At 47.4% G+C, this 13,192-nt stretch overlaps 1 protein-coding gene across 1 annotated transcript in view; it reads left to right on the forward strand.

Annotated features, from left to right (window-relative positions):
• The first annotated feature begins 3,799 nt into the window (after positions 1 to 3,799).
• The window catches only part of ppp5c (protein phosphatase 5, catalytic subunit), a 73,850-nt gene continuing 64,457 nt past the window's right edge, over positions 3,800 to 13,192 (forward strand). The window contains exon 1 of the mRNA XM_069909892.1: positions 3,800 to 3,913. Within this exon, the coding sequence (XP_069765993.1) occupies positions 3,838 to 3,913 (76 nt within the window). The 5' untranslated portion in view covers positions 3,800 to 3,837. The remainder of the gene's footprint in view (positions 3,914 to 13,192) is intronic.

A 13,192-nucleotide genomic window follows, 5' to 3' on the forward strand; every position in this document is an offset into this window, starting at 1 on the left:
CCTAAATTCCAGTGAGTGCAAGTCCCAGACGATTCAGTCAAAAACAAGGAAAGAGGTCTCGATGCCACAAGACTCATTTCACCAGGTTCAGGATCAGCGGCTCCCCCTCCACCATCATACTCCTCAACGACAAACTCAATCAGGGACTCATTTAAGGATCTTACTTGTTCTTTTCTTTCTTTCTGTGTTGCATAGTCAGTTTGATTACATTCCTTTATTTGTATATATGTGTACGTTGTGTAGTTTTTTTTTTACACTACCGCTAAGTGGTTAAATTCTGCCTGGCCCGCAGGAAAAAGGAATCTCGGGGTTGTATGTGATGTCGTGACAATAAATCTGAAATCTAATCTCATAGGGTAACCCCCTCATCCCTGGAATTAACCTGATGAACTTCCTCTGCACCACCTCCAAAGCCTTCCTCAAGTAAGGAGACCAGAACCGCACGCAGTTCTCCAGATGTGGCCTCACCAGGACCGTGTACAGTTGCAGCCAAACCTCCCGGCTCCTAACTCTTTCCCCACTCTTTCGGCTCCACTTTATCCTCTCAAAGCCTCCTTGGATCTTACGCAATGTCCATTTAATTTAGTGTCGCCACCAAATTTTAAAACGTTGCTTCTGGTAGCTTCACCCAAATCATTGATTGTAAGTGGTTGAGCCATGAGTCCTGATCCAAGCAGAACCCATGAGTCACAGCCTGCCAAAGTCAGATTTATTCCTGCTCCTTGTTTTCTATTGACAGCTTCCAATCAACACTGGAATTAATGCCCAATTCCATGCCTTCTCTTGCCCTGAACTTTCCCTAAAGACTTCTGTAAATCCACTGATCCCCATCTACCAATTGACAAAATTCAAGTACATTTATATATAGCTTAGTAGGGTCTGGGAAAACAGTACAAGCAGTTCATTCAGTCATTCAGCATTCACACTGTCCGAGGGAAGGTGATGTTTCTCAGCCTGGTGGTTCTGTCTCAGATAGCTGGAAGAAGTTGTTTGCAGGGTGGAAGGGGTCCTTAATCATTTTGTGCACCCTCTTTGAACAACGATCTTGGTAGATCATGTTGATGGAGGCAGGGGGAGAGACCCCAGTGATCCTCTCTGCCACTCTTATGGTCCTGTGGATTAATCTGTGATCCAATGCTGTACAGCAACTGTACCCCACTGTGATTCAGCCAGCCAGAATGCTCTTGATAGGGTTTCTGCACAAGCTTAGCCCACTTCAATCTTCTCAGGACGAGTGAGGATTTGTTGTGTGTCCATGATAGGCCACTTGTTAAGTGAATTCTAAAGAACTTAGTGTTCTTCTATCTCTCTCTCCCTCTCTTCCCCTTTAACAGAGCCAAAATTTATTCTCAACTATTATATCCAATTCACACCTTTTGGCTATTGGTCTGGACTCCTCCCCCTCCCATTCTTTCACTTTAACCTCTAGTCTTTAATTCAGATGCCTGCCTACCTTTGCTTGTACTTTGCTCAAGCCTGAAACACCAGTTATGTATCTTACCTTCTATGGATGCTGTGAGACCAGCTGAGTTCTTTCCGCATTTCTGAGGGCTTTTTACAACCAAGTATGTTGAGCAGTCCCATTTGCCTCTGTTCCTCTAAATATTTCCTTTACGTAGTATTACGAGGCCAAAGGACCCCAAAACCCAGCAGCAATAGACATTCACCAAGACAAGTGGTTTTTAAAACAAAAGTTATTTTTAACCATCTTTAAACATGAAAACAGAATCAAACTTTAACTTATCTCTATACTTAACTAACCCAAATTAACCCCCTTCTAATTCTAAGTGCACGTGTATGTAATGTGGGTGTAAATTTAAGAAAAGTTCTTTGGTTCACAGTCCAATCTCACTTCTCCTTCTTCTAAGTTCTCTGGATACAGGCAATTCTTATACTGTGCGCAGAATTTAACATGTATAAAGTTCACCAGGTGTTGGTGAACTTTTGTTTACCTCTCAGGAAAGTTCTTGATGTGTTTGCAGAGAGAGATTTGTTGTTCCAGGATTTCCACAACTGAGGTACCACCATTAGTCACCTCAATGCCTCGCTGATGAAACTTTCCCCATTAGGGTTTTCCAGATGGTAACCTCTTTCTTTCAGGCTACCACAAGAGTTCCTTTCTGTTCCACTTATTCCACGAGAAACATCAGACAGATAGCACTTCTAGCCATCCACCGCTCTGGAACTTTCTATTTCCAACCAGCTCTTCCTGGCTTGCTTCAGCTGTGACTATTCAGTCTCTTTTCAGTGTCACATACACCAGCTAAGAGGGCTCGTCTTCTCTCTCTCTCTCTCTCTCTCTCTCTCTCTCTCCAACTGAGATTTCCAACTGCCAGAAAGCCCATGTGACTCTCTCACTTGCAAAATCCCCACCTTCTTCAGCAAACAACAGGAATTCTTCTCCTTGGTCAAGATGTTGTCTTAGGTAAACAAAATCCAGAAATGACCTTTCTGTGAGCACTTTGCCGAAAGGTATTTGTAGCCAGTTTGTCTCCTCCAAAATAATGGTCTTTCATTTCATGACATCATTTCAATTAGCACCTATTCGTGAAATGTGCATCACATTCTCCAGAGATCCTGCACTGTTACTGAATATGAATTCTTCAGTCTTTCAAATAAGATCTGTTTTAAAATGTGTTGTATGTATGTAACCCACTAATCTTACCAAAATTCTCCCAAATTTTTATAATCCATTACAGTAGCATTTAAGGTTTAAGATTGTATTATTTTGTGCTACTTGGACAGGATTTGGATAGGACGATGGGAGTATATTTCATTCTGGATGAGAGATGATGGTGAATCTTATATTGCCTGAAGGGGAAAAATTTTCCACTGAATATCATATCATGGAGCTGTGTGGAGATACAATGCCCTCTATAATATTAGGGACAAAGATGTTTTGATTAGTCAGGTCAGCGAGGGTTATGGGGAGAAAGCCGGAGAGTGGGGCTGAATAGCAGGATGAATCAGCTCATGGTGGAGCAGACTCGATGGGCCAATTTCTACCCCTATATTTTGTGAAACCAAAATGCAATCACAAAGAAGGCTCGCCAGCGGGTATACTTCATGAGGTATCTGAGGAGATTCGATACGTCACCGAAGACTCTCGTAAACATCTACGGGTGTACCGTGGAGAGCATTCTGGCTGGTTGCATCGCTGCCTGGTACGGAGGCGCCACCCCTCAGGACAAGAATTAATCCGGAGGGCTGCTAACTCGGCCTGTGACATCACGGGCACCAGACTTCACTCCATCGAGGACGTCTACAAGAGGCGGTGTCTTAAAAGAGCAGCCCCTTTCCTCAAGGACCCCCTCCGCCCAGGCCTTGCCCTCTTTGCTCTGCTACCGTCGGGAGCCTGGAAGACGAGCACCCAGCGGCACAAGGACAGCGTCTTCCCCTCCGCCATCAGATTCCTGAACCAAAGACACTGCCTTACTTTTCGTGCAATGTTATTATTAGTTTTTATAGATGGATGGTTATAATAAGAATGTTTGCCCTGTGACGCTACCGCAAAACACCGAATTTCACGAGAATGAATTCTGATGTATATTATAAATAACCTTGAATTAACGTTGGAATGTGCAGTTTAATCACATGTGAATTGTTTGATTGCAAATTCCTAACTGTGGAGCACAGGGGCAAATATTTGGGGGGGGGGGGGTGTCTTTGTTCCAAACTTTATTGAGGCCACTGTATCAAGGTGCAGAGGGGCAGCCTGTGACGTCACTGGCCGGAACTCCGCCGGCTGCTGTGGCCTCGCGACAGCCAGGCGGGGGCGCGTGGAGTCTGTTTTGCGACCAGTTGCCAGGGCAGCGGGTTTACGGCAACGTGCGGAAAATGGCGGAGGGTGCGGACGGGGAGACGCAGGATCATGCCGAGGGGCTGAAGGCCAAAGCCAACCAATATTTTAAAGGTAGGGAGAGGGCCGAAGTCGCGGCCCGCGCCCGCGCTCTTGGCTCTGGGTCCTCGTCCCGACCCCGGACCCGTCAGACCCTCTTCGGTCCGGCGCCGGGCCCGCGTGTGACTTCAAGGGGCCGACACTGCCAAATAGTGGGCCATGTGGACAGGGAGACGAACTGCCAAATAGTGGGCCATAAGGACAGGGAGACAAACTGCCAAATAGTGAGACATAGGGACAGGGAGACGAACTGCCAAATAGTGGGCCATGGGGACAGGGAGACGAACTGCCAAATAGTGGGCCATAAGGACAGGGAGACAAACTGCCAAATAGTGGGCCATAAGGACAGGGAGACAAACTGCCAAATAGTGAGACATAGGGACAGGGAGACGAACTGCCAAATAGTGGGCCATGGGGACAGGGAGACAAACTGCCAAATAGTGGGCCATGGGGACAGGGAGACTAACTGCCAAATAGTGAGACATAGGGACAGGGAGACGAACTGCCAAATAGTGGGCCATGGGGACAGGGAGACGAACTGCCAAATAGTGGGCCATAAGGACAGGGAGACAAACTGCCAAATAGTGGGCCATGGGGACAGGGAGACTAACTGCCAAATAGTGAGACATAGGGACAGGGAGACGAACTGCCAAATAGTGGGCCATGGGGACAGGGAGACGAACTGCCAAATAGTGGGCCATAAGGACAGGGAGACAAACTGCCAAATAGTGGGCCATGGGGACAGGGAGACGAACTGCCAAATAGTGGGCCATAAGGACAGGGAGACAAACTGCCAAATAGTGAGACATAGGGACAGGGAGACGAACTGCCAAATAGTGGGCCATGGGGACAGGGAGACGAACTGCCAAATAGTGGGCCATAAGGACAGGGAGACAAACTGCCAAATAGTGGGCCATGGGGACAGGGAGACTAACTGCCAAATAGTGAGACATAGGGACAGGGAGACGAACTGCCAAATAGTGAGACATAGGGACAGGGAGACGAACTGCCAAATAGTGGGCCATGGGGACAGGGAGACGAACTGCCAAATAGTGGGCCATAAGGACAGGGAGACAAACTGCCAAATAGTGGGCCATGGGGACAGGGAGACGAACTGCCAAATAGTGGGCCATAAGGACAGGGAGACAAACTGCCAAATAGTGAGACATAGGGACAGGGAGACGAACTGCCAAATAGTGGGCCATGGGGACAGGGAGACGAACTGCCAAATAGTGGGCCATAAGGACAGGGAGACAAACTGCCAAATAGTGGGCCATGGGGACAGGGAGACTAACTGCCAAATAGTGGGCCATAAGGACAGGGAGACAAACTGCCAAATAGTGGGCCATGGGGACAGGGAGACGAACTGCCAAATAGTGAGACATAGGGACAGGGAGACGAACTGCCAAATAGTGGGCCATGGGGACAGGGAGACGAACTGCCAAATAGTGGGCCATGGGGACAGGGAGACTAACTGCCAAATAGTGGGCCATGGGGACAGGGAGACTAACTGCCAAATAGTGGGCCATAAGGACAGGGAGACGAACTGCCAAATAGTGGGCCATGGGGACAGGGAGACGAACTGCCAAATAGTGGGCCATGGGGACAGGGAGACGAACTGCCAAATAGTGGGCCATGGGGACAGGGAGACTAACTGCCAAATAATGGGCCATAGGGACAGGGTGACGAACTGCCAAATAGTGGGCCATGGGGACAGGGAGACGAACTGCCAAATAGTGGGCCATAGGGACAGGGAGACGAACTGCCAAATAGTGGGCCATGGGGACAGGGAGACTAACTGCCAAATAGTGGGCCATAAGGACAGGGAGACGAACTGCCAAATAGTGGGCCATAGGGACAGGGAGACGAACTGCCAAATAGTGGGCCATGGGGACAGGGAGACGAACTGCCAAATAGTGGGCCATGGGGACAGGGAGACGAACTGCCAAATAGTGGGCCATAAGGACAGGGAGACAAACTGCCAAATAGTGGGCCATGGGGACAGGGAGACTAACTGCCAAATAGTGGGCCATAAGGACAGGGAGACAAACTGCCAAATAGTGGGCCATGGGGACAGGGAGACGAACTGCCAAATAGTGAGACAGGGAGACGAACTGCCAAATAGTGAGACAGGGAGACTAACTGCCAAATAGTGAGACAGGGAGACTAACTGCCAAATAGTGGACAGGGAGACTAACTGCCAAATAGTGGACAGGGAGACTAACTGCCAAATAGTGAGACAAACTGCCAAATAGTGAGACAAACTGCCAAATAGTGAGACAGGGAGACGAACTGCCAAATAGTGAGACAGGGAGACGAACTGCCAAATAGTGGAACAGGGAGACGAACTGCCAAATAGTGAGACAGGGAGACGAACTGCCAAATAGTGAGACAGGGAGACGAACTGCCAAATAGTGAGACAGGGAGACGAACTGCCAAATAGTGGGCCATAGGGACAGGAAGACTAACTGCCAAATAGTGAGCCATGGGGAGACTAACTGCCAAATAGTGGGCATAGGGAGACTAACTTCCAAATAGCCATAGGGACAGGGATACTAACTGCCAAATAGTGAGACAGGGAGACTACCTGCCAAATAGTGAGAGACAGGGAGACAAACTGCCAAATAGTGGGCCATAGGGAGACTAACTACCAAATAGTGGGCCAGGGAGACTAACCCAAATAGTGGGCCATAGGGAGACTAACTGCTAAATAATGGGCAATTAGAACAGGGAAGCTGGCTGCCAAATAGAGGGGAATAGGAACAAGTCTGGCTGCCAAATAGAGGGCAATAGGAACATGGGGTCTGGCTGCCAGATAGTGGGCTGTAGGAACAGGGTCTGGCTGCCAAATAGTGGGCTGAGGGAATAGGGTCTGGCTGCCAAATAGTGGGCTGAGGGAATAGGGTCTGGCTGCCAAATAGTGGGCTGAGGGAACAGGGTCTGGCTGCCAAATAGGGGCTATAGGAACAGGGGCTCTGGCTGCCAAATAGGGGGCTATCGGAACAGGGAGGCTGATGGCCAAATAGTGGGCGGCAGGAGCAATTAGGAAGGCTAGCTGCTAAATAGTGGGCAATAGGTACAATTATGGAAGCTAGTTGCCAAATAGTGGGCAATATAGTAATAATTAAGAGGGTTGATGGCCAAATTATGAGGTCCTGGCAATCACTGGACTGCTTAATAGTGAGGTATCAGGGGTACTGGGGCTGCCGAGAATAGGGAATAGAGGTAGATACTGGCTGTCTAAGGGTGAGGAAGTCAGTTGAAGTGGTCAAACTTTGAGATGTAGAGCAGAAAGTATTCCCAAATAGTGCAATTTCTGTGTCCTTATGACATAGCAGGAGGCCACTTGGTCATCCTAACTATTCCTATCGGGCAGTCCTTTTCCCTAACTGTTACTATTGCCAACTCTCATTCCTCCCACTAATTTTCCTTGTGAACGATTCTCACACCTCCACCACACCCCCCCCCCCCCTCCACCCCCACACCCCCTCAGATTCTATTCACCCGTACAACTCAGGCCAATTTACAGTGGCAGTTAATTTTTTAATTTGCCTGTTTTTGCAATGTTGGGAGACACTGGAAAATCCAGAGGAAACCCTTGTGGAGTTCTCTGAGGATATAATGAGCGTGGTAGATGGAAGGGAGCAGGTGGACGACGTTTACCTGGATTTCAAAAAGGCGTTCAAGAAAGAGCTGCCTGAAAAACTTTTTCGTAAGTTCAGGATGCATGGAATCGGGGTGATGTATTAGCATGGGTAGAGGATTGGTTAACCAATAGAAAGCAGAGAGTTAAGGGTACAGCAGTATATTTCTGGATGGTGAGTTATGTGCTGCAGGGGTTAGTACTGGAACCACAACTGTTTACAATATAATAAATAAGGTGGAAGAGAGAACAGAATGCAGTGTATCTAAGTTCGCTGATGACACTAAATTGAGTGGAAAAGCAAATTGTTTCGAGGATACGGAGGGTCTTCAGAGAGATATAGATAGGTTATGTGAGTGGGCAAGAGTCTGACAGATGGAGTACAATGCTGGCAAATGTGAGGTTTTCCCCTTTTGGAAAGAAAAATGGAAGATGAGATTATTAATTAAATGGGAAGCAATTGCACCATGCTGTCACCAGAAGGACTTGGGAGTGCTTGCGCATGAGTCGCAGCCGGTTCACCAGGCTGTCAAGAAGGGAAATGGAATTTTGGCTTTCATTGCTCGAGGGATTGAATTAAGAGCAGGGAGGTTATGCTGCAACTGAACAAGGTACCGATGAGGCCACATCTGGAGTACTGCATACCGTTCTGGACTCCTTACTCAAGGAAGGATGTACTGGCTTTGGAGGCAGAGCAGAGGAGATTCACCACATTGATTCCAAAGATGAGGGGGTTAACCTATGACGAGAGATTGAGTCATCTGGGACTATACTTGCTGAAATTTAGAAGAATGAAAGGGAATCTTATTGATACATATAAAATTGTGAAGGGCATAGATAAGATTGAGGTAGGTAAGTTGCTTGCATTGGTGGGGGACACCAGAACTAGGGGACATTGCCTCAAGATTCAGGGGAGTAGATTTAGGATGGAGATGAAGAGGAACTACTTTTCCCAGTGGGTGGTGAATCTGTGGAATTCACTGCCCATTGAAGCAGTGGAGGCGACCTCAGTGAATATAGTTAAGACAAGGTTGGATAGATTTTTCCCCCTATATGGGGAAAAGGCAAGTAGGTGGAGATGAGCCTCTCCTTAGATCAGCCACGATTGCTTTGAATAGTAGAGGAGCTCGACAGGCAGGATGGCCTGCTCCTGTTTCTTATGCTCTTGTATTCAATGTTGCAAAATGAAGACTCCATGGGTAGTTGGGGTTGAACTTGAGATGCTGGCATTGGGAAATATCGGTTCCACTATCTGTATAACTGTGCCACCAGGGACAAGCCTCCACAGAGTAGTTTTTGTTGGAAGAACCAGGCCTGTAACCAGGAATTGCTTTGAGAAGGTTGTGGTGGAGTCACCATTCTGAACTCCTGCTGAAATGGAGTCCCACGGCACTTTGGACAGGGAGTTCAGGGACAGGATTTAGACTCGTCAAGAACATGCACATTTCCAAGTCAGAATAATTTTGAGACTTGGAGAAGAACCCACAGGAATTCCTTGCAGGTTTCCCTCATCCATCTGGGTGCTAGAGATTGTGGGTTTGGGAAATGTTGTCACTGTAACCAGGGCTCGTAATTTTAAATTTTTTAAAAATTTGAATTTAGACATACAGCACGGTAACAGGCCATCACGGCCCACGAGTTCATGCTGTCTAATTTACACCCAATGAACTTATACCCCCCCCCGCCCCCGGTACGTTTTTGAATGGTGGGAGGAAACACACAGACATGGAGAAAGTACAAACTCCTTACTGGCAACACTGGATTTGAACCCGTCCTGATCACTGGCGCTGTAACGGCATTGCACTAACTGCTACTCCAACTGTGCCACCCCTAATCATAGTACATTTTGTAGGTAACTGCAATATTTACTGTTATGTTGGAGAGAATTCATGTTTAAAGTGGTGACTGGGGCATTTTCTTCTGGGTGTTAAGATTTTTTGCATCTGCTGAATGTTGAATAGGGAAAGAACTTGAGGAACTAAGCCCCAAGGAAAGGTGACACAGGTTAGGGCTTTAGTGCAGAAGAATGATGGAAGATGTAATCAAGGTATTATGATGGGTTTAGCTGGAGTTAATGCAAGCAAGCTCTTTCCTCGGAGGTTAGGTGAGATAAAAAAAACTACAGGACATAGCTTAAGGGTGAAGGTAGGGGGGAGTGGCAAATGTGGGCATGCTCTTAAGTTTTAAGAATAAATTGGATAGATACCTGGATGGGAGAGGTCTGCAGGGTTATGGATTGAGTGCAGGTCAGTGGGACTAGCAGAATGATGTTTTGACACAGACAAGAAGGGCCGAATGGCCTGTTTTCTGTGCTGTGGTGTTCTATGGAATATTATGGGGAACAACTTCACACAGAGAGTGGTGGGAATGTGGTAAATGCAGGCTAAATTTTTGACTTTTAGGAAGAATTTGAACAGGTATACGGATGAGGGAGCTATGGCTATGGACTGGGTGGAGGTCAGTGGGACTAGCCAGAAAAATAGATCAGCACAGACTAGAAGAGCCAAAGTGCCTTTTTTCTGTGCTGCAGTGTTTTATGGTTCTATGTTAATAGTGAAGGACTTGACAATGTTTATGCCATTAAATGTGAATGGTGAGTGTTTGACCATCTTCAACAAGAGACAGTTTTTACCTGGAACTTGTATGAAATGCACATTTTGCCAGTCAGTCGGCATTAAGTATTTTTAAAGTGTTGCTGAACACAGACTTTCTGAAAAGTTGTTGAATATTGTGTCGTCATTAGTGAATGTCTATATCCAGTGAGTAGGGGATGATGATTGAGGTTGAAAACAGGAACCCTCGCATTAATGTCCTGACTGACAGCCAACGCCCTCAACCATCTTTTGACCTTTTGCCCACAAACTTCATTTACCAGAGCTCCTTGGTGGACCATTTCAACGGGCAATTAGGAGCGCAGACATGCAGGCGCACGCAGGCACACACACTCGCTATACTCGGATTTTTTAGCTGCTGTGGTCATTCTGACACCTCCAGCACCGTCTATGTTGACTTGTTCTCTCTGTGACTGGGTTTCCTCCACATCCTTCAGTTACCAACGTCCCAAAGGCATGTGGGCTGCTCAGTTAATTAACTGCTGTAAATTTCCTTTGGTGTATAGATGAGTGGTATAGATGAATAATATTTCATCAGATGCAAGGATCGACAATGAGATAGACAACAGACTCGCCAAGGCAAATAGCGCCTTTGGAAGACTACACAAAAGAGTCTGGAAAAACAACCAACTGAAAAACCTCACAAAGATAAGCGTATACAGAGCCGTTGTCATACCCACACTCCTGTTCGGCTCCGAATCATGGGTCCTCTACCGGCACCACCTACGGCTCCTAGAACGCTTCCACCAGCGTTGTCTCCACTCCATCCTCAACATCCATTGGAGCGCTTTCATCCCTAACGTCGAAGTACTCGAGATGGCAGAGGTCGACAGCATTGAGTCCACGCTGCTGAAGATCCAGCTGCGCTGGATGGGTCACGTCTCCAGAATGGAGGACCATCGCCTTCCCAAGATCGTGTTATATGGCGAGCTCTCCACTGGCCACCGTGACAGAGGTGCACCAAAGAAAAGGTACAAGGACTGCCTAAAGAAATCTCTTTGTGCCTGCCACATTGACCACCGCCAGTGGGCTGATAACGCCTCAAACCGTGCATCTTGGCGCCTCACAGTTTGGCGGGCAGCAACCTCCTTTGAAGAAGACCGCAGAGCCCACCTCACTGACAAAAGGCAAAGGAGGAAAAACCCAACACCCAACCCCAACCAACCAATTTTCCCCTGCAGCCGCTGCAACCGTGTCTGCCTGTCCCGCATCAGACTTGTCAGCCACAAACGAGCCTGCAGCTGACGTGGACTTTTTACCCCCTCCATAAATCTTCGTCCGCGAAGCCAAGTCAAAGAAAAGATAGATGAGTGGTAGAATCTGGGGATCATTGATAAGAATGTAGGAGAATTAACACTGGGAATAATATAGGATTCGTATAAAGGGGGGTTGTTAGTCAGTGTTGGCTACCTGTCCCAGAGATGGCGTCCATGGATTCACCACCTTCTGTATCTTCTGTTCCCATGATTATGAATCCAGCAAGTATGCTTTGACTAGTGCACTTGTAGATGTTGTTGTGGGGACAAAAAGGACATGCCAAACGTCCTGAGTCTTATCAAGAAAGTAGAGGCCCTGAAGCACTTTCTTGACCGTTGTGTCAACCTGCTTGGCCCAGGTCAGGTCAATGGAGATGCTCATTCTGAAGAACTTTGAAGCTATCTAATCTGACCAGCACTGTTAATGCAGACAAGGATGTGGACTCTGCCCCATCTCCTGAAGTTAATGATCATCTCCTTGGTTTTAGTGAGGTTACCTTGGCATCGTGCACCCGAACCTTCATTTTCTCTCCACTGTTTGTCATGCCATTTGGATTACGTGTACTATTAAATGTTTTAATTTAGCCATGCAACACGGTAACCGGCCCTTCCGGCTCACATGCCTGTGCCGCCCAATCACACCCAATTGATCTACAACCCCCGTATGTTTTGAAGGGTGGGAAGAAACCCATGCAGACATGGGGAGAATGTGCAAACTCCTTATAGACAGCGTTGGATTCGAACTCGGGTGGCTGGTACTATAATAGCATTATATGCTGACCGTACTGGTGTGCCATGATTCTCATCACTCCCCCGAGGAATAGAAGATTCTTCTCATAAATAAAGAATTTAGGAATCCAGATATTTAAAAGATTGAATTTTGGGATTTCACCACCCTGCTCCTCCCCTATATCAGCATGTTCATTATTTGATCCATATTTTCCCATATTTTATGGAGCCAGGGAACATAACCTGTTGAATCTTTTCCAGCAATTTTCAATTCAGTTCTGATGTTATCCTTGCAAACCTTTTTGCACCCCTCTCATTTGATGAAGTGAACAGTTTGGTGGGAAAGGAAAGGCTGGGATGGCAAGATTACTGTGTGGCCCTTAATAAATGGGGTAATCTCTGCTCAAGAATTAGTCACAGGCTTTAATCTTATTCAAGTTCCTGAGGAGTAATGGCTTTCTGCCAGTGATGGCTGGGGTGTAAGGAGGCACAGAGAGGAGGTAAAAGGGAGAAAATGACAGTGGATAAGAAGGATTCCCAAAATAATTAGATCTTTTCAGAAAAGAGTCTAACAGCTGGGTAAAATGGAATTGGATTATGTTCCATATCAGTTTTTATGATCAATGTGGGCCTTCCCTGCTTTATTTGCTCCACGTCACCTAACTCAGTTTCCCTCTTTTGCTTAAAGTAAAACACAGAGGTCTGTAGATGCTTTGTTTGAAGTAAAAGCCCAATGCTGGAGAAACCCATTATGAAGGGCTCAAGCCCGAAATGTTGGTTATGTATCTTTATCTTTGCTGTATAAAGTCCGGGCGAAGGTTAGGCGGCGGCGGCCCCGATACGGGCAGGAGCAAGGGGGAGACGGCGGCCCCGGCCTCGGTCGAGTGAGGCAGGCGGAGGCCCAGATACAGGCAGAGAGTTGGAGGCGGCGGCCCCAGTCCGGGCACAGGGAGAGCTGCGGTGGCCTCGGCCCCGGTCCGGGCAGAATGGACCGACCTAGGAGGGGAGGCAGGCCCCTCCAGCCCGGGTAATAAACCTGCATAGGAGAAGGCCA

This window comes from Narcine bancroftii, chromosome 13 (genome assembly GCF_036971445.1).
Source record: "Narcine bancroftii isolate sNarBan1 chromosome 13, sNarBan1.hap1, whole genome shotgun sequence".
NCBI classification, from domain to species: Eukaryota; Metazoa; Chordata; class Chondrichthyes; order Torpediniformes; family Narcinidae; genus Narcine; species Narcine bancroftii.